The sequence below is a fragment of the Amphiura filiformis genome, chromosome 3 (assembly GCF_039555335.1).
Source record: "Amphiura filiformis chromosome 3, Afil_fr2py, whole genome shotgun sequence".
In the NCBI taxonomy this organism is placed as follows: domain Eukaryota; kingdom Metazoa; phylum Echinodermata; class Ophiuroidea; order Amphilepidida; family Amphiuridae; genus Amphiura; species Amphiura filiformis.
The window spans coordinates 1,857,742-1,880,209 of NC_092630.1; the positions used below are offsets into that span (position 1 = coordinate 1,857,742).

General features: G+C 36.7%; 1 protein-coding gene across 4 annotated transcripts in view; it reads left to right on the forward strand.

Annotated features, from left to right (window-relative positions):
• The window catches only part of LOC140147849 (ectoderm-neural cortex protein 1-like), a 34,223-nt gene extending 12,600 nt beyond the window's left edge, over positions 1-21,623 (forward strand). Inside the window, exons 4-5 of one of the 4 annotated variants that reach the window (XM_072169618.1) lie at positions 2,048-2,282; positions 20,001-20,167. In XM_072169618.1, coding sequence (XP_072025719.1) covers positions 2,048-2,282; positions 20,001-20,035 — 270 coding nt within the window. In that variant the 3' untranslated portion in view covers positions 20,036-20,167. Of the gene's footprint in view, positions 1-2,047; positions 2,283-8,676; positions 11,637-13,593; positions 16,389-20,000 lie in introns of those variants that run through there. The other 3 variants (XM_072169616.1, XM_072169617.1, XM_072169614.1) reach the window with 3 other exon arrangements.
• Positions 21,624-22,468: the final 845 nt, after the last annotated feature.

Sequence of the window (22,468 nt, forward strand, 5' to 3'; positions counted from 1 at the left end):
AATCATTGTGTTCCAGAACACAAGTCAGAGCGAAGATAATGGAGATTTTTATGTGACACAATGCTTGTGTAATAACCATTGATCACTGTAAACGGCAACTTTTAAATTCTGGTATTTTTTTATAGCACTACTGTGTTGTTAATACTGAAAGACATTTGACAAATGGGGTATCAAAATTCAAAATGCGCGTAAATAAATCATTCTTCTTTCTATCTTGAAATATTGTGAAAACAATTATTAGTTCTGAAGCTATAGGTGTATTTACAAGAGCTGTGTTACTTTTTGTGCAGTTTTTAGTTGAGTTAGATGGATATATCTATGCAATCAGTACAACTACTGATAGAAGAAGCAGTGACAGCGTTGAACGCTTCAGCATTGTCAATGAAGAATGGGAGATGGTCAGCCCTTTGATTTCTTCACTTTGTAATGTGCAGGGTCTATCTTGTAATGGCTGCATATTTGTAACAGGTAATGGTTATGATGGACAAGAAGTTAAACAGAGTGGTGTCAGCACCTGAATGATGACCAGTACAACTTAGTGTGTAAATATGCAGATTTTCTGTGATCTACTCTGGTCTTTGATTATGTAGACACTTCAATATATGTAAAACAACAACTCTTGAATTTGATATGCTGTTCAAAGCCACTGGTGAAAAATCACACACTCTACATGTACACCCCCACCCACACCCCCTACCATTGCCTGCTGGCAGTGGTAGACATTGTGTATTACTATCAAACCGAAAATGTCTGAAGTGATGTTTAATTACCAAGTCAAGGATCAAATTAGTGTCTTGTGTCTGCTGTCTGTGCATGTGCAACTGCCAACTGGGTGTTGTTAAGAATGAGAACTATAGAGAAAAGATGAAGTCCTGGGATGCTTCTCTGATTGTTGTACATGTATGTACCACACAGTGGCATTGGGCGAGTCTAGATCCTCCCAGGCCACCTCTAACCCACAGGCTGATTGATAACAATAACCTGTGTAACTGGGTGTTGATAAGAATGAGAACTAGTAAAAGGATGAAGTCCTGGGATGCTTCTCTGATTGTTGTACATGTATGTACCCCACAGTGGTATTGGTTGAGTCTAGATCCTCCCAGGTCACCTCTAACCCACAGGCTGATGGATAACAATAACCTGTGTAACTGGGTGTTGTTAAGAATGAGAACTAGTAAAGGATGACTTGAGTGCACATGAATTATGACAGAATTAAAGGCCACATAGGTTCCAGCCATCAGAGGTCAGTTAATACCAATAGTAAGCTTCATCAAACTGGTGTGTCCTCAGCTGTCTCTAGGAAGTAGAAGCTGCACATCTGATAGTTGAAGGAATCAAGTTCCATAGCTTTGGTCCTGTCAGATGGAAAGCATGATTTCCAATCTTAAGCTTCGATGGTGGGCAAACCAACAGTAATGCGGTATCAGCAGCAGAACTAAGACCTGTATGACTAACTGTATCTGTATGCAGATCATCTGTGAGGTACTCTGGTCTTTGGTAATGTAGAAAATATGTGGAATGAGAACAACTTGATACACTGTTCAAAGCCAGTGGTGAAAAACAAGTGCCTCAGTAATAGCTATATGGTGTGGTCAGGTATGCCTACCTGCATGCATGTCCCCACCCACACACACCCCCTCGTATATCTACACACACTCTCTCATATATCTACACCCACCCACCCCTACCATGGCCTGCTGGTAACTGCAGACATTGTGTGTTGCTATCAAACCGAACACGTTTGAAATGATGTTTAATTACCAAATCGAGGATCAAAATAGTGTCTTGTGTCTGTGTATAGCTGTAATTACTGTAAAAAGCAAACATTTCTCTCAAATGCATTTGGTATACATGTAATTGGGACTTACTGCAGACATCCGCATACCAAGGGTGATGTTTGTTAGGTCCATGGTTTGATTGCAAGAAGTCTTATGTGTATCCTCGGTTTCAGTTAAACATGCACACACACCTCTCCCACAGACCCCCACGCAAACCCCACACACATTTATACTGTATAATACTTATACTTTTATCATTATCATTGTAGGCACAAGTATCCATGAAATGGGACATTATCAAGAACCGAGATGACGATATACTATTCCTACATTATAGAACAAAAGCAGGCTTAAATAGACTCAATCGCATCCCTGAACTTCCATGCACATATCCGTCATATGACTTCCTTGAAGAGACATATGGGGGTCATGGCTTCAATACACTCGCTGTTGGAAATCAGTTATATGTTGCAGGTGGTTACAAGAGTGAGCTGGATGAGGATGGTGAGCTAATCCCTGAGAGGCATTTTATCAAGTATGATTTTGAATCCAATAAGTGGACTGTTCTCCCTTCAATGTTAGGGAATCATTGTGTTCCAGAACTTGTTGAGTTAGATGGATATATCTATGCAATCAGTGGAATTTCTTATAGAGGACACAGCGACAGCGTTGAGCGCTTCAGCATTGTCAATGAAGAATGGGAGATGGTCAGTCCTTTGATTGCTCCACTTTGTCAAGTCCGTAGTTTATCTTTTAAAGGCTGCATATTTGTAACAGGTAAAGACAGATTTCACAGACGTGAAGATAAATGTATGATGTACAATCCTACAGAAAATATGTGGATACAAGCAGTTGTCATTCGCAAGGAATCTTTGCCAAAAGAGATTCAGCGCCCATACTTAAATATATCATGGTTTGTAGTGCACAAAAATGTTTGTTATTGCTCCAGATCTGCTAGATTTGAGAGCGGTATGAGGCGTCAAATACAAAGAGTCATTTGCAATGTTGAGAGTGAAGTTCCATCAATCACCATAACAGAGCCAGTTGATGCAGACAAAATATTTGGGTTTGATTTGGAGCCCTTTGAACCAAGCAGCCACAGTATGTCACATTTGACAAATGTAAACTGGGATGGTCGGCATGTGAAGAAGAGCATTAAACAATGGCTAATTCTGCAAGGTAATTGAATAGAGATTTAAGTGGGCAGAAGAGTGAGCTGGATGAGGATGGTGAGCTAATCCCTGAGAAGCATTTCCTCAAGTATAATTTTGAAACCAATAAGTGGACTGTTCTCCCTTCAATGTTAGGGAATCATTGTGTTCCAGAACTTGTTGAGTTAAATGGATATATCTATGCAATCAGTGCAATTACTTCTAGAAGAAACAGCGACAGCGTTGAACGCTTCAGCATTGTCAATGAACAATGGGAGATGGTCAGTCCTTTGATTACTTCACTTTCTCAAGTGCGTAGTTTTTCTTTTAAAGGCTGCATATTTGTAACAGGTAAAGACAGATTACACAGACGTGAAGATAAATGTATGATGTACAATCCTACGAAAAATAGGTGGATTCCAGCAGTTGTCATTCGTGGCGAATCTTTGTCGCAAGAGATTCAACGCCCATACTTAAATATATCATGGTTTGTTGTGCACAAAAATGTTTGTTACTGCTCCAGATCTGCTAGATTTGAGAGAGGTATGAGGCGTCAAATACATAGAGTCATTTGCAATGTTGAGAGTGATGTTCCATCAATCACCATAACAGAGCCAGTTGATGCAGACAAAATATTTGGGTTTGATTTGGAGCCCTTTGAACCGCAGCCACAGTATGTCACATTTGACAAATGTAAACTGGGATGGTCGGCATGTGAAGAAGAGCATTAAACAATGGCTAATTCTGCAAGGTAATTGAATAGAGATTTAAGTGGGCAGAAGAGTGAGCTGGATGAGGATGGTGAGCCAATCCCTGAGAAGCATTTCCTCAAGTATAATTTTGAAACCAATAAGTGGACTGTTCTCCCTTCAATGTTAGGGAATCATTGTGTTCCAGAACTTGTTGAGTTAGATGGATATATCTATGCAATCAGTGCAATTACTTCTAGAAGAAACAGCGACAGCGTTGAACGCTTCAGCATTGTCAATGAACAATGGGAGATGGTCAGTCCTTTGATTACTTCACTTTCTCAAGTGCGTAGTTTTTCTTTTAAAGGCTGCATATTTGTAACAGGTAAATACAGATTGCACAGACGTGAAGATAAATGTATGATGTACAATCCTACGAAAAATAGGTGGATTCCAGCAGTTGTCATTCGTGGCGAATCTTTGTCGCAAGAGATTCAACGCCCATACTTAAATATCTCATGGTTTGTAGTGCACAAAAATGTTTGTTACTGCTCCAGATCTGCTAGTTTTGAGAGAGGTTTGAAGCGTCAAATACAAAGAGTCATTTGCAATGTTGAGAGTGATGTTCCATCCATCACCTTAACAGAGCCAGTTGATGCAGACAAAATATTTGGGTTTGATTTGGAGCCCTTTGAACCGCAGCCACAGTATGTCACATTTGACAAATGTAAACTGGGATGGTCGGCATGTGAAGAAGAGCATTAAACAATGGCTAATTCTGCAAGGTAATTGAATAGAGATTTAAGTGGGCAGAAGAGTGAGCTGGATGAGGATGGTGAGCTAATCCCTGAGAAGCATTTCCTCAAGTATAATTTTGAAACCAATAAGTGGACTGTTCTCCCTTCAATGTTAGGGAATCATTGTGTTCCAGAACTTGTTGAGTTAAATGGATATATCTATGCAATCAGTGCAATTACTTCTAGAAGAAACAGCGACAGCGTTGAACGCTTCAGCATTGTCAATGAACAATGGGAGATGGTCAGTCCTTTGATTACTTCACTTTCTCAAGTGCGTAGTTTTTCTTTTAAAGGCTGCATATTTGTAACAGGTAAAGACAGATTACACAGACGTGAAGATAAATGTATGATGTACAATCCTACGAAAAATAGGTGGATTCCAGCAGTTGTCATTCGTGGCTTAATCTTTTGTCGCAAGAGATTCAACGCCCATACTTAAATATATCATGGTTTGTTGTGCACAAAAATGTTTGTTACTGCTCCAGATCTGCTAGATTTGAGAGAGGTATGAGGCGTCAAATACATAGAGTCATTTGCAATGTTGAGAGTGAAGTTCCATCAATCACCATAACAGAGCCAGTTGATGCAGACAAAATATTTGGGTTTGATTTGGAGCCCTTTGAACCGCAGCCACAGTATGTCACATTTGACAAATGTAAACTGGGATGGTCGGCATGTGAAGAAGAGCATTAAACAATGGCTAATTCTGCAAGGTAATTGAATAGAGATTTAAGTGGGCAGAAGAGTGAGCTGGATGAGGATGGTGAGCCAATCCCTGAGAAGCATTTCCTCAAGTATAATTTTGAAACCAATAAGTGGACTGTTCTCCCTTCAATGTTAGGGAATCATTGTGTTCCAGAACTTGTTGAGTTAGATGGATATATCTATGCAATCAGTGCAATTACTTCTAGAAGAAACAGCGACAGCGTTGAACGCTTCAGCATTGTCAATGAACAACGGGAGATGGTCAGTCCTTTGATTACTTCACTTTCTCAAGTGCGTAGTTTTTCTTTTAAAGGCTGCATATTTGTAACAGGTAAATACAGATTGCACAGACGTGAAGATAAATGTATGATGTACAATCCTACGAAAAATAGGTGGATTCCAGCAGTTGTCATTCGTGGCGAATCTTTGTCGCAAGAGATTCAACGCCCATACTTAAATATCTCATGGTTTGTAGTGCACAAAAATGTTTGTTACTGCTCCAGATCTGCTAGTTTTGAGAGAGGTTTGAAGCGTCAAATACAAAGAGTCATTTGCAATGTTGAGAGTGATGTTCCATCCATCACCTTAGCAGAGCCAGTTGATGCAGACAAAATATTTGGGTTTCATTTTGAGCACTTTCAGCCACAGCCACAGTATGTCACATTTGACAAATGTAAACTGGGAAGGTCACCCTGTGAGGAAGAGCATTAAGCAATGGCTGATGTACATGTAATTCTGCAAGGTAATTGAATAGAGATTTAAGTGGGCAGACATTAATCTGTGTTCAATATTTTGAATGCAAGTGTAACAGTAACACTCATATTAGCCATAAATGAAAGGTAACACTGAAATTGTTTTCAGTTCATTTTCAGTGTTGTGAGAAATGGCTATTGACTAAATGAAAAATCATTCAGAACAGTGATATCAACAACATGGCTAGCTGATTTTAATGTGATTTAATCATTTTCAGTGATATTAATGGCCAATGTTCTTCAGAGATGCTTCAGTCCATCAGTGTAGTTTATGAGTTTATGGTGATCATCATCATCATAACAATATACAGTAAGCCAAAGAATTAAGATACCAGTTGTGTTCACCCCTGTATATCCTAAATAAAGACAAATATGTCAAAATTAAAACAAGCAGCTAATACCTGAACTCTTTAGCTCTGATTCAAGACCTTATTTGTTGAAATTGGTTGAGAATTTTTAAAAAACGGTGTCAATCTAAAACCTACTGCAGAGACCAAATCAAAAGTTGCACTTTTGTATTCTCTAATCAATGAAAGCATGGCGCTAGTTTTAACGTGCTAATCAATGGAAGCACAGCGCTAGTTCCCTTGTTCGCGAACGCTTTGTGTACAAATCAATAGCGCATGCAATGGAGGAAACTGCAACTTTTAAATTGGCAACTTCCTTGGGGTTTTGGATCGTTGTGTCTTTATTTCTTTACAATTTCAAGGAATGAGGTCTTAAAATTGAGCTAAAAGATGCAGCTATTGGCTACTGGTTCCAATTATGACATATCTGTCTTTGTTTAGGATATACAGGGGGTAAACATAACTGGTACCTTAATTTTTTGTGGCTTACTGTAGTTTATTTCCTTGCTAATATGTAATGTGTATTTTCCAGTGTAGTGTTGTTTAAAAGTAATACTGACAAAAATTTCAGTGTAATTGTCAGCGTCATTGTTTCATAGTGACTAAATGATGGTTGATGTAATTGAGATTATTGAATACAAATTTACAAACAATCACATCCCTTAACTTCCATACACATGTGATGCGATCAAGCAAAATCAGTCGGAACTCGGAAATATTGATTTTGAGATATAGCCAAGCAAAGGAAATATTTCCTTTTGTTTCCTATTGTGTTGGAAACTCTTTAATAGCTCAACTCTTTGGAACTGGTTGTTCAATTTTAATGGGGTTTTCTGCAAAATGCAGCTTTGCAAATGCTTTTTACTGTCCTATAAGAAACTGAAAATTAATATTTCCGAGTTCCGACTGATTTTGCTTGATCGCATCACATATCATCTTTTGACTTCCTTCAACGTGCTGTTGGAAATCAGCTATATGATGCAGGTGGTTACAAGAATGAGCTGGATGAGGATGGTGAGCTAATCCCTGAGAAGCATTTCCTCAAGTATAATTTTCAAACCAATAAGTGGACTGTTCTCCCTTCAATGTTGGGGAATCATTGATTTGAAGTCAGAGTGAAGATAATGGAGAATTTTACTGAAAAACATTTGACAAATGGGGAATCAAATAAATCATCCTTCTTTTTATCATTTTGTGAAAATAATTATTAGTTCTGAAGCTATAGACGAATCCAACGAGCCAAGTCATGGTCAGGATTTGGTCGGCCATCTTTGGTTTCCCGCTAGCACCAACCTGGTGTTTTGAGCAAATAACTGATTGTGCAAATAAAGCCGCCTAACACCTAGAGAAGATGCAAAGACGAGGAGGGTTAATATAATAATATATACAATAGAGGTAATCCTGTCACATCTATTCATACATAGTCCTTTTGTTCATCCATTTGTACATCTATGAATAGATGTGACGGGATTAATTTTACCTGCGGAATTATCTATATTGTATTATTCTATTAACCCTCCTCGACCTTCTCTAGGTGTAAGGCGGCTTTATTTGGAACTGTATTGTGTGTTGTAAACTTAAATCATTCTTTTGCCTACCTGTGTTTTCGCGGAAGGTGTAAAACAGGTGATGAAATGCAGTTTAAAATTTCCGCCAAGGCCGAATCATTTCACATTTTGGATGCATAGTAGCCGACGGGGACCCAACTAAAGGCTGCTAGTCAGGTGTAGGAATGCGTGTATTTGGATTCGTCTATAGGCGTATTTATAACAGCTGCGTTACTTTTTGTGCAGTCTTTAGTTGAGTTGGATGGATATATCTATGCAATCAGTACAACTACTTATGGAAGAGCCAGTGACAGCGTTGAACGCTTCAGTATTGTCAATGAAGAGTGGGAGATGGTCAGTCCTTGGTTTTCTTCATTTTGTAATGTGCGGGGTCTATCTTGTAATGGCTGCATATATTTGTAACAAGTAATGATGGACAAGAAGTTAAAGCAGTGTGGTGTCAGCACCTGAATGATGACCAGTACAACTTTATTAGTGTGTAAATATGCAGATTGTCTGTGACGTACTCCGGGGACGTACTCTGGTCGTTGATTATATAGACTCTTCAATATATGTGAAACAACAACTTGACCTTGATATGCTACTGCGGACATTGTATGTTGCTATCAAACCGAAGACATCTGAAATGATGTTTAATTACCAAATTGAGGATCAAATAATGTCTTGTGTCTGTGTGTAGCTGTAATTACTGTACATAGCAAACATCTCTCTGAAATGCATTTGGTATACATGTAATTGGGACTTACAGCAGACACCCGCATACCAAGGGTGATGTTTGTTAGGTCCATGGTTTGATTGCAAGAAGTCTTGTGTGTATCCTCATTTGCAGTTAAACATGCACATACACCTCTCCCATATAATACTTATACTTTTATCATTATCATTATAGGCACCAGTATCCATGAAGAGGGACTTTGTCGATGACCAAGATGACAATATACTATTCCTACAGTATAGAACAAAGACAGGCTTAAATAGACTCAATCGCATCCCTGACCTTCCATGCACATATCCGTCATATGACATCCTTGAAGAGGCAAATGCGGGGAATGGCTTCAATCAACTTGTTATTGGAAATCAGTTATATGCTGCAGGTGGTTACAAGAGTGAACTGGATGAGGATGGTGAGCTACTTTATGAGAGGCATTTCCTCAAATATAATTTCGAAACCAACAAGTGGACTGTTCTCCCTTCAATGTTAAGGAATCATCATGTTCCAGAACTGGTTGAGTTAGATGGATATATCTATGCAATCAGTGGAACTACTTATGAAAACAGTGACTGTGTTGAGCGCTTCAGCATTGTCAATGAAGAATGGGAGATGGTCAGTCCTTTGATTACTTCACTTTGTCAAGTGCGTGGTTTATCTTTTAAAGGCTGCATATTTGTAACAGGTAAAGACAAATTGCACAGACTTGAAGATAAATGTATGATGTACAATCCTACAGAAAACGTGTGGAGTCCAGCAGTTATTATTCTCAAGGAGAAAGAGGTTGAGCTCCCATCATTTAATATCAGATGGTTTGTAGAGCACAAAAATGCCTATTACTGCTACAGAACTGCAATTTATGAGGGATATCCTAGAAAGCTTCAAGTACAAAGAGTCATATGCAATGTTGAGAGTGAAGTACCATCAATCACCTTAGCAGAGCCAGTTGGTGCAGAGGAATTATTTGGCTTTCGTTTTGCGGCCTTTGAGCCGCAGCCACAGTATGTCACATTTGACAAATGTAAACTGGGCTGGTCACCCTGTGAAGAGCTGAGACCATTAGGCTGAAGAGCATTAAACATTGGCTGATGTAATTCATCAAGATAATTGAATAGAGATTAAAGTGGGCAGTCATTAATTTGTGTTCAATATTTAGAATACAAGTGTACAGCAAAACTCATATTAGCCATAAAAGAAAGGTAACACTGAAATTGTTTTCAGATTATTTTCAGCATTGTGACAAATGGCTATTGCACTGAATGAAAAATGAGCCAGTGATATCCACATCATGGCTAGCTCATTTCAGCATAATAAATCAATTTCAGTGAGATTAATGGCCAGTGTTCTTCAGAGATGCTTCAGTCCATCACTGTGGTTTATGGTGATCATCATCATCATGAATAACAATATAGTTTCCTTGCTATTATGTAATGTGTATTTTTCAGTGTAGTGTCGTTATAAGAGTAATACTGACAAAACTTTTCAGCGTCGGTGTTTCATAGTGACTAAATGATGCTTGATGTAATTGAATGTACATATTCATATACAATCACATCCCTCAATTTCCATGCACATATCCATCTTTTGGCTTCCTTCAACTTACTTCAGTTGTATGTTGCAGGTGGTTACAAGAGTGAGCTTGATGAGGATGGTCAGCCAAACCCTGAGAGGCATTTCCTCAAGTATATAAATTTTGAAACCAATAAGTGGACTGTTCCTTCAATGTTGGAGAATCATTGTGTTCCGGAACACAAATCAGAGCGAAGATAATGGAGATTTTTACTTGCCACAATGCTTGTGTAATAACCATTGATCACTGTAAACTGCAACTTTTAAATTCTGGTGTTTTTTTTTATAGCACTACTGTGTTGTTAATCTCTCTCTCTCTCTCTGTCAGATGGCGCTGTGTAGCGCTGCTGTGGTCTTCACAAGATTACGCCATCTCACTCGATCTGATGCCAAGTGCGTTGTACCTTGCATTCCCTGGTTAGAAACCAGCTTCACATCATTAGTCCAAGATGTTGGTGGACGTCCTCTTCCTCGTTTGCCTTCCATAGCCCCTTGCAAAATCTGTTTTTCGACACCTCCATGTTTCCTGACAATATGGCCAAAGTACTTCAGCTTTCTCTCCATTATGCCGCTTCTGATGGTTAGACTTGTACCAATCTTGTCAATTTGTTCTCCTGTCTTTCCATGTCACGCGTAGAAGCCTCCTGTAACACCACATCTCAAAAGCATCTACTCTTTTCCTATCATTCTTGGTCATAGCCCAAGACTCGCATCCATAAGTGGCAATGGAAAACACAGTTGCACTAAGTAGGCGTACTCTTGAGGTCAATGGATAGGCCTCTGCTTTTCCATATGCTTGACATGCCCTGCACAGTTGTCCTTGCAATAGCCAGTCTTCTCTTAATTTCAGTTGTGCTGTCACCACTGTTGTTAATCATTGAACCCAGATATTCAAATTGCTTCACCTCCTCAATCTGCTATCCATCTATCACAAACTCATCACTTTTCCGCTCTCTGTCTACAACCATTATTTTTGTCTTCTTTGTGTTCAGGAGAAGGTGTTTTTCTTCGCTGGCCTCTTTGATGCGCTTCAAAAGATCAATCAGCTCTACTCTGCTGCTACAAATAAGAGTGGTATCATCGGCGTACCTCAGGTTAGTAATTCTTGTACCGCCAAACTTCACTCCACCTTCAAACCCCTCCAAAGCTGTTCTCATTATGTCTTCAGAGTAGATGTTAAATAGGTTTGGTGATAGCACACAGCCCTGTCGTAAGCCTCTTCCAATCTTGAACCAATCTGTGTCTCCACTACTTGTTCTGACTGCCGATTCTTGGTCTTCATATAAGCAGCTGATCAGATCCACAAGATGACTTGGGAAACCCATCTTTTTCATAGTTTCCCACATCTGAGGGTGGCTAACACAGTCAAAAGCTTTACTGTAATCTAGCACATGTAAAGAGGAAGTGTTGTTAATACTGATAGACATTTGACAAATGGGGTATCAAAATGCCTGTAAATAAATCATTCTTCTTTTTATCTTGAAATATTGTGAAAGCAATAATAATAGTTCTGAAGCTATCTAGGTGTATTTACAACAGCTGTGTTACTTTTTGTGCAGTCTTTAGTTGAGTTAGATGGATATCAATCTTGATGCAATCAGTACAACTGCTAATAGAAGTGATAATAATGCAGTGACAGTGTTGAATGCTTTGGCATTGCCAATGGTCAGTCCTTTGATTTTATGTGCGAGGTCTCTCTTGCAATGGCTGCATATTTGTAACAGGTGAAGACGGACATGACTTTAAATGTATGATGTACAAGCCTACGGAAAATATGTGACCCCTCGGCACAACTGAGCCCGGTGTCGCCAGTGCCACTATTGAGATATGCTCCATCGAACTTAACAATAAACAATAGGAAACAAAGGATTTATTGACTGTTTTATTGATTTTTCACTACTTAAATGTCAAGTACTATAGACATGATATACATCATTTTAAAGCTAATTTCAAGCAGAATATCTTGGTTGAATATCTCAAAAATGATGATTGGCGACTTCAGGGCTCAGTTGTGCCGAGGGGTCACATATGTGGATTCCAGCAGTTATTATTCTCAAGGAGGAAGAGGTTGAGCCCCCATTGTTTAATATCAGATGTTTCCAAAAGTTTAAACTGACTTTCATGTTCTTTCAACACATATATATTTAACTGCATTTTCGCTGAAATGTTTTTAAATCGTACAATAATAATGTGATATATTCAACTGTTTGAGAATCTAATAATTATGAAAAGAACAAGCATATAGCCCATTCAGACCACAGTGTTGTAAAGCAGAGTGAAACACTATACAACTTTCTGTGTCAATAATAGAATATTGATTTAAATGGAATTAAATACATCTCTACATCTGAGTTTGTACTTCAGCACTGAGCGATCTAGCAATCGGTTTCTAGCCAATCAGATAGGACTCCTTTTCTTTTGTTTGGTGAAATACCAATCGCCCGTCGCTCACCAATGGAGTATAATATAAAAAGACCTGATTTATTGCAGGGAAAAAATATTTATTTACAGGTTATCGACACTGTGTTGTGCTCCTTCAGTCTATCTCCGAGTTGTCTACCTGTCTGGCTGATGTAATGAACATGTACATTCGCCGCAGGGAATCTTGTAAACCACACATGGGGTCAAATTTAGTTAATTAGTTTCAAAAGCACTGAAAGCTCCCTGCGAGCTAAGGCCCAAAAAAAAATAATTGTTTGTTTGTCCTCCACAGTATTTCTGGACCTTGCTAGAGCTAAATGCTACAATCATTCATGGTGACTTAAAAAAACAAACATTTTGTTTCTTTAATATGCAGTTAAAGTTATAATTTGTGTTCATGTCATAGTCTTTTAATTATTTGGTGGACTTTTTTTATTTTCAACCATAAAAGAGGTCCAGAGATACTCCAAATCTGGAAAAATAAATTGAATTTTACTCATTTTTATAAAATAAAAAAAATTGAAAAAAAAAAAAAAAATATTGGTCAGGCCTTCATCTGAGGAGCGGGCGGTGGAGGACAAACAAACAACTTTTTTTTTTGGCCTAAGCACTGAGTAAACAGTCACAATACGCTACAACACAGTCATGCTGTTTAACATGAACACCTGCAAATCCTATGTCTGGTCTGATATTGGGTCACTCATACCATTACACAGGAGAATCTCACTTGAGTAACTAACATGTAACTAATTTGTCAACGTTATCATGTCGGTGTTCAAAGGGTGACTGCTTTTTATGGAGAACGAACTTATTGTCAGCAGCAAAGTGTTTGTTTATTGTATTAGGTTTAGTGTTTGATGCTTTTGTGTTGAAGGACCATTGAAAGAATATCCAATTTCACTATTTTCCCTGCGACTTTTGACAATTTCCTGTCCTATAGAGACAAGATGGTTAAGAAAAAAATGGGTGACTTTCTAGCAATGTAGGTACAAGTTTGGTAAGGCTAAGCATTTTGATGTCTTGGAGGCCTACATTTATTCAACAAAAGGACTGCACTGTTCAATAATTAATTACTGTATAATCTATTACTTTTTTAATCATTTCCAGGCATCAGTTTTCATGGAGCAGGATGATGACGATATAATGTTCATACACTATAGAACAAAGACAAGCTGTTATAGACTCAATCACGTTCCTGATCTTCCATGTGACAGTTTTTGCTTCAGTATACTCGCTGCTGCAAATCAATTATATGTTGCATGTGGTTACAAGAGTGAGTTGGATGAGGAGGATGAGCTAATCCCTGAGAAGCATTTCCTGAAGTATAATTTTGAAACCAACAAATGGACTGTGCTCCCTTCAATGTTAAGGAATCATTACATTCCAGAACTGGTTGAGTTAGATGGATATATCTATGCAATCAGTGGAACTTCTTATAGAGAATACAGCGACAGTGTTGAACGCTTCAGCATTGTCAATGAAGAATGGGAGATGGTCAGTCCTTTGATTACTTCACTTTCTCGAGTGTGTGGTTTATCTTGTAATGGCTGCATATTTGTAACAGGTAAAGATGGATATGAAGATAAATGTATGATGTACAAACCTACAGAAAACATATGGATTCCAGCAGTTGTCATTCTCAAGGACTCATTGCCAAAAGAGGTTCAGTCCCCATTGTTTAATATCAAATGGTTTGTAGTACACGAAAATGAATGTTACTGCTACAGAACTGCAAATTTTGAGAGATATATGAAGCGTCAAGTACATAGAGTCATTTGCAATGTTGAGAGTGAAGTTCCATCCATCACCTTAGCAGACCCAGTTGACGCAGAGGAAACATTTGGCATGTATTTTGAGCACTTTTGGCCACGTCCGGAGTATGTCACATTTGACAAATGTAAACTAGGATGGTCACTCTGTGAAGAGGGTTACATCTATTAAACAATGGCTGGTATAATTTAGGTAATTGAGTACAGATCTTTATTGTGCTCAATATTTAGATGACAAAGCCATCAAGTGTGTCTTTGGATGTGGCATAATTTCATACACTGCTCAAAAAAAAAAAAAAGTATTGTTACACTTGAAAAAGTCGCTGTGATTTAAAAACCAAAACAGTATTGAGCAAAAACTCGCTGAATGCAGCATTTCATATTACAATTTTTGGTACCTCATTTGTTGTTCTACTCTTGTTGAAAAAAGTAACAAATATTTTAGTGGTAAAGGATCGGAATTCAGAAGTTACAGAAGTCTCTAAACAAAGGATTCTGCATGAGATTACTGGATGAGTATCCATTGCAGTGACATAGCATGGGGGCACTGAAATGGTGATGGATAAAAAGAAAAAAAAAGGGAGTTGATGAATAAAAGAATTGGACCCCCTCCTCCAAAAAAATATATATATATGTAACCTGTCATGTCAAAAGGAGACACATTTGGGCAGGATCATAAATGGAGAAATAGTCAAAAATCTGTCCGGGGGTTATTTTTTCCCAATTTGGGTTTGTTGCGAATTTGTGATGTTATTAATGTTAAAAATATTGTCTGATAGTTTCAGACCGGAATATAACTGACATCTTGTATTTTTGAGACATTTTTCAAGGTAATTCCTACTCTCAACATTGTCAATAATATTTTTAAAGGCCGATATCTCAATTTCCAATTTTATAATACCATAACATACAAACTCAGTATCTTCGCTTAGGAATGTCCCATTTCTTTGGGGAAAACGGTGTTGTGGAGCAAAATATCTCTATATTTAAGATATGTAAAAACCTCAAAATTGATAACCTGCCCAAAAGTGTCTCCTTTTGACATGACACATCACATATTATAAACACCTCAAAAAAAGTAGCTAACCCCCCTTAAATAATGGTCATTATTCAAAAAGGTGCTATTGTATTAAAAATCTGTAAAATGTGTTGGAAGCAGTATTTATTTCTGCACATTTTGACACCTCATTTGCAGCAATTGACTAAATATTGACGTCACAGCGTACATTTAAATCAATGTAACCCAAGATTTGAAAGTTGCAGTAAATTGTATTGATTTTGTATACAGTGTAATGGAAGGACATCTGTGTAATGATATCTGAGTGTTTTTGTATTGTAAAAATTTGTATGTAAGTGCAACTTTCAAATCTGGACCTCACTACATTAAATTGAAAGGTGTTTTATTGTTTTCTGGGCTATCGTATCAAATGAGGTGTCAAAATACGCAGAAATAAATCCTGCTTCCAACGCATTTTACAATAGTCCCTTTTTGAATAATGGCCATTATTTATTTAAGGGGGCTAGTTTTTTTTAGATGTTTATATAGAGAGAGTATAAGAAATGAGGCTTGCCCATGTGTTCATTAGTAAATATATTATAAATTTGATGGAGCAACGCTAGGTAATTGAGTAAAATTTAAGTGGACAGTCATAATTTATGTTCCATAATTATTTAGATTACATGTAACAGAATAACACTCAAATTAAACATGATAGAAAGGTAACATAGAAATTGTGTGATATCCACAACTCATTTCAGCATAATAAATCAATTTCAGTGATATTTTATGGCTAGTGTTGTTCAGAGATGCTTCAATTCATTTTCCAGTGTGGTTGGATGGTGATCTTCATCATTTGCATACCTGAATAACAATATAGTGCTTGCTATTATGTAATGTGTATTTTTTTTCAGTGTAGTGTAGTGATGTTTAAGAGTAGTACTGAAAAAATATTTAGTGTAATTTTAATGTCATAGGTACATTGTGATTAAATGATGGTTAATGTCATTGAGATCATTGATGAATACATACTAAAATGCAATCCCTGAACTTCCATGCACATATCAATCCATATGGAAAACATGTGGATTCAAGGCACACCACTCCACGCCATACATAAATTCTCCCAGTCACATTTCCCCAATATGAAATTTAAAAAAGTTAAAATTTAATTTTAATTTTACTTTTTTAAAGTTTGGCAGAGGCGGGTTCGAACTCACGGCGCACCACGCCGCTTTGGATATGCTCTATGAGCCTAGCGCCTTAGACCACATGGCCACTTGTCTTGATGGAATCCATTTGAAACTTATTTGAAGATATAATCGCAACTTCAATATAGGCCTACCACGTGACACGCAAAAGCAGAAAACGTACCATATTTTGGAATTTTATTTCCCTAAAAACATTAATGTGTATTAATAGTGTTGTTAATCCGACAATAAACATGATAAATGCGCGTCTATATGGACAATACATTATATGGCTCAAAATAAGCTAAGGTGTCATAAAAGTGTAACACACAATTATTTTTCCAGCTCTTTTCTTTTGGTCTCCAACCAGGTTTAAATTATAGTATGCACATATATCGTTCATAATACACTAAAAGAAAGATAAGTTATAGACCATTTACTTCACAAATTTAATTTTCTAGCCCTTGCGTACGTTATATTTGACAGACACAATTTTGATGATTTTCTGCAATCAAATACAAATTTATAAAGTATTACATAAGGTATTTTGTGGTTATTTAGGTGTAGGACCTACAGCAACTGATTGTGGAAAAAATGTGTCCAAATATTACAATAAGGAGGATAAATTGTTATAAATAAAATATGTGTGTCTGTCAAGCCATAACATACGCAAGATGTCTGTCAAATGTAACATACAGAATAATAATTTGGCAAAAACAGTAGTTCAAGATGGGAAATTGAATAAAGATCACATGCAGTTTATAAATCACATGTTTTAAAACACTTTTATAAACTCTAAACTATCATCATAATGTGAACATCAAGTGATTTTTCATTTTTTAAATGTATTATGTATGTTACTTTTGACAGACACATACAAATCTTTGCGTATGTTACTTATGTACAAATGTTTGACAGACAACACTTAACAATGGATTGTGTCATCAAAAAGCTTCTCCTCACAAAGTGATAGTGCCACAAAGCTAGGTGGAGCTAAATGCTATGTCATGTAGCATAATTAGCTGTATCACCCTAGTTTAGCAGGAATTACAGCACCGTCTTGCGTATGTTACTATTTGACAGACATTTCAAGAAAAATTTTAAAATTGTTATATGTTCAAAAAAGATGGCAGCCACTTACAAATTGATTATAATATGGAGAAATGAAGTTATTTACAATAGATTTACCCTTTAGTTTATGCTTCAAGTCTTTGTTTATAAAAAACTGAGGGACTTCAAAATCAATCAAAAGTTTGACAGACAATAGTAACATACATAAGGCAAACTTTTAAATCCTTTTTTGATCTGTTAACTTATAATTCATAATGCCTCTTTCTGTTTTTTTTTTATTGGTTTACTGCACCATTTTGGGAAGGTCACATGAATTTTTATAAGGATCCATAAAAAAATTAAAAGCTGTTGAAAAAAGGCGTCTCTTGGCATGTTACAAATAAAAGTGTAAAAATAGGCATTTTTACAGCTATTTTTTATTATTTTTATTATTTAGAGTGAAAGGATTTTACTTAAATTGTGTATGCTATGTCTTTACTACCTAAACTTGCCACTAAACTAGCAAATATTCCATTTCTATAATTATTATTTTAAAAAAAAGATGTCAAAATATATGGCTATAATATGACACCTTAGCATATTTTGAGCCATATAGATTTTGACATGTGCTCGCACGGTGTCAGTACATTTCCATGGTCAGTAAAATACTATAGAGGAACCTACCATTTTTCTTGTATGTCGTTCGATGTTTTTATCAATTACATAAAAAATCCATTTTAGACCCCAAATGTTTTTTCAGGAAATAAAAGATTAGATTACCATAAAAACGAAACAGTAATCTTTTGCGGGTCTAATGTTATTTATACATAGAATTTTCAACGTTTTTTCTATCCTTATTCTTCCTCAATTAAAAAAATATTTTGGCGTATATAAAATTAAAATTAAATTCTCTGCCTCATAAACGACATCAAATGTGCCACAATTGGGTATCACGAATCGTTATATATGAATTTGTAGACAGAAAGTTGGCGAAACACACATACTTTAACTGGATCTCTAAAGATGCACTCCCGTGAAATATATAACATAAAATAAAACAAACGAAGACGGGAAACAGTTGTACAGCAAATTTTCTGTACTGGGCGTACCTTCTTCAGGCTTTATTACATATGAAATGACACAAGAAAACAATCTAAAACAAGCAAGAAAATTAATGCGAACGCGTAAAAAAAACAAGCATGAAAAGATCGCGACTTAAAAACAACGCAGAGTGAAGGCGCATCTATAAACGCAGCGTGAAAAAGAGGGGGGGGTCCTATGCAGTTAATATTCATATTTTCTTTTATACAGAGGATGCTTCAGTTTTGACAGGAAAAATATTTTCTTGAAAACCCTCTCACTCGGTTATTTCAAAACGGTAACCACGCTTCCCTAAAATGTGCAATAATTTAGCATTAAAATTTTTCTTATTCTAACAGCAAGCGTTTCTAGAATGAATTATGGCGAAATGTGGTGTAGATTCAAGGAGTCGCCGTTCCCAATGAATCATTCTTAACCCCCTGGACACTACTGGTCATCTAACAGCATTTCTGATTGGTTGATAACTTGAAATGCTCATTCCATTTACCAATTATGACTAGGCTTTAAACTGTTTATGGTCAAACTTACATTTGCAGATGATCAAATTAATAATACCCTCCTTGATTGGTTCAAAATTGGACACAATATTCATTTTGGCCAATCGGCAGGTAGTTCTCATGGGTTAAATATCAAGTGGTTTGTAGTGCACCAAAATACCTGCTATGGCTTCAGAACTGAATCTTTTAGGAGATATATCACACATCATCAAGTACAAGCATTTGCAATGTTGAGAGTGAAGTTCCTTCCATCAACTTAAGAGCAGAGCCAGTTAGCTCCAGTGGATGCAGACGAAATAGTTGGCTTGGATTTGATGCGATCTTGGGATTGTCTGCAGTTTGCCACATTTGACATATATGTAATCTGGGAGGGTCACTCTGTGAAGAAGAGTATTAAACAGTGGCTGATATAATTTAACTAGGTAATTGAGTACAGATATGTGTTCAATAGATTACAGAGCTGTCAAGTGTATCTTTGAACAATGTAGTATTACTGGCATAATTACAATTAATTTGTGTCCCGTTTCCAATATAAAACATTTATTTTGACATAAACGTAATTTTAAACAAATTAGAAAGAAGTGTACACAAATTTGAAATTGTTCCAAATCCTTAGATTGACCTAGCTTGGGGAAACCGTGGACCTTTCATATAGCCGTTTGTCTATTGGGTATACATACTACATAGTGCCAAATGCGTTTTTACGCTTGCAGGAAGCCATTTCAGCTATATAAAAAAAGCACAGACATGTTTATTGCAGGTGCAGCCTGCTTTAATGTGTACTCTCGATTGGCTGTTGGCTCTATAAACAAACACAAGCAATAACCATGTGCTGAAACACACACAACAAACACACCACCTCCACCTACATTACTCTATTGATAGCAAATACTTTTATTTATCATTGTAGGCACCAGTATCTCTGAAGAAGGACTTTATCGATGACCGAGATGACTGTATACTATTCCTACATTATAGAACAAAGACAGGCTTTTATAAACTCAATTGCATCCCTGAACTTCCATGCACATATCCACCGTTTGGCTTCCTTCAAACTGCATATGTGGGTTATGGCTTCCAGACACTTGTTGTTGGAAATCAGTTTTATGTCGCAGGTGGGTATAAGTTTGAGCTGGATGTGGATGGTCAGCCAAACCCTGAGAGACATTTCCTCAAGTATAATTTTGAAACCAATAAGTGGACTGTTCTCCCTTCAATGTTAGGGAATCATTGTGTTCCAGAACTGGTTGAGTTAAATGGATATATCTATGCAATCAGTGCAACTACTGATAGAAGAAGCAGTGACAGCGTTGAACGCTTCAGTATTGTCAATGAAGAATGGGAGATGGTCAGCCCATTGATTAATTCACTTTGTAATGTGCGAGGTCTGTCTTGTAATGGCTGCATATTTGTAACAGGTAAAGATAGATATGAAGATAAATGTATGATGTACAAGCCTACGGAAAACATGTGGATTCCAGCAGTTATTATTCTCAAGGAGAAAGAGGTTGAGCTTCCATTGTTTAATATCAAGTGGTTTGCAGTGTACAAAAATGCCTGTTACTGCTTAAGAAGGGCAAGTTATGTGAGATATAGACAGCTTCAAGTACAAAGTGTCATTTGCAATGTTGAGAGTGAAGTTCCTTCCATCACCTTAGCAGACCCAGTTGATGAAGACAAAATATTTGGCTTAGATGTTATGCCCTTTTGGCCACATCCGCAGTATGCCACATTTGACAAATTTAAACTAGGAGGGTCACTCTGTGAAGAAGAGCATATATAATATTGGCTGATGTACATGTAATTTAGCTTGGTAACTGAGTAGTCAATAATTTGTGTTCAATATTTAGATTACATATGTGTAGAGTAACACTCAAAGTAGCCATAAAAATGTCACTGAAATTGTTTATTTTCATTGTTGTGACAAATATCAATATTGCCTGAAAAATGATCTAGAACAGTGATCCATAATATGGCTAGCTCATTTCAGCAGGATTAATTCAATTTGTTTTGGTGATGCTTCAGTCCATTTTTCATTGTGGTTGGATGGTGATTATGGCATTTGCATACCTGATTAACAAAAAACCTGTATAGCAAAATTTAGAAATTTATCCAATTTTGGGTTTTAGGGGGAGTGAGTTCTGAAATGTGCAAATATCATTTTTTGACAAATAGCGACATCACAGATGTAAATATCAATCTCTTACACAATATATATATACCTCATGCTTGATCGCATCTTACACAATATGCGATGGTAATGTTTGTATGAGATTGATGAAAAAATAAAGATTGATTGATTGATTAATCTTTCATGCAGATTTGTGTTCAGGCTAGATAATTACGTTTATGTTAAGCGTTGATGACATGTAATTATAAACTGGGTCATCCATAAGCAAATGGTAGTTGTCTTCAGAAAACTCCAATTTAAAAAGGTATATAATTATGGTGCCATGATTTAAAGCGTCAACACTTTCCTGTGCCAAAATTGAGTTGATATCAAGAAAATAAGAATTAATGTAAATAAATAATAGCTACAGGGTGTATCAAAATGATTGGTACCGAAGACTTCTCATTTTTTGCCGAATTTTTTTACTATTTTTTTGTGCCAGTTTGGGGTTAAATGTTTAAAAATTTGTAATTATAGTAGTTTTATCTTCTCTAAGAATTTTAGATCATAAAGATAGCACATTCTATTAAGAAGTTACATGATTCTAAATGAAAGTAGGTGTTTTTACACTTTTCATCGTAACGCTGGATCAGTAGCGCACCATTTTCAAAGCTCTATTTTACTGCAAATACCTTGTGAGGATGATATGTTGAAAATCATGGAAATGTTTAATATTTTCCCTGCCTATTTCTTCATCCATAATAAATATTAATGTAATAATCAATATTAATTTTATTGCTTGAGAGTAATATTATTGATTTGAATAATTAAGTTGGGGTGAAAGAAGTTTGTGTATCAACACCATCATGGGCGGTAATTTACGAGATTTTTGAGATTACTAAGCGTAGATGGTGTGGCAGAATGGCTATAGACTGTAGACAATGTAGGTTAGTTTAGACCTGGTAAAAGTTATTGGAATGACTCCACAGTATTCCACACTTCAGTGTGCATTGATAGTTAAGAATCACTGGTCGACACGAAGATATGGAGAAGTGCAGAGAAGATTAGGAGACAGTTTCTAAGAGCAAGGCGTATCCAATGCATAGGCCTACATGCTATAACTTGCAATGTTTCAAAATATGATATGGGCAGTTACAGAACGGACCCATCCCAGTTGTCAAGTTCTTTCAAGATAGGGCTTCACCTCACACTGCCAGAGTCGTAAGGCAGGGACCTCAGGAACTATCTTTCTAAAAGCATGTGTAAAG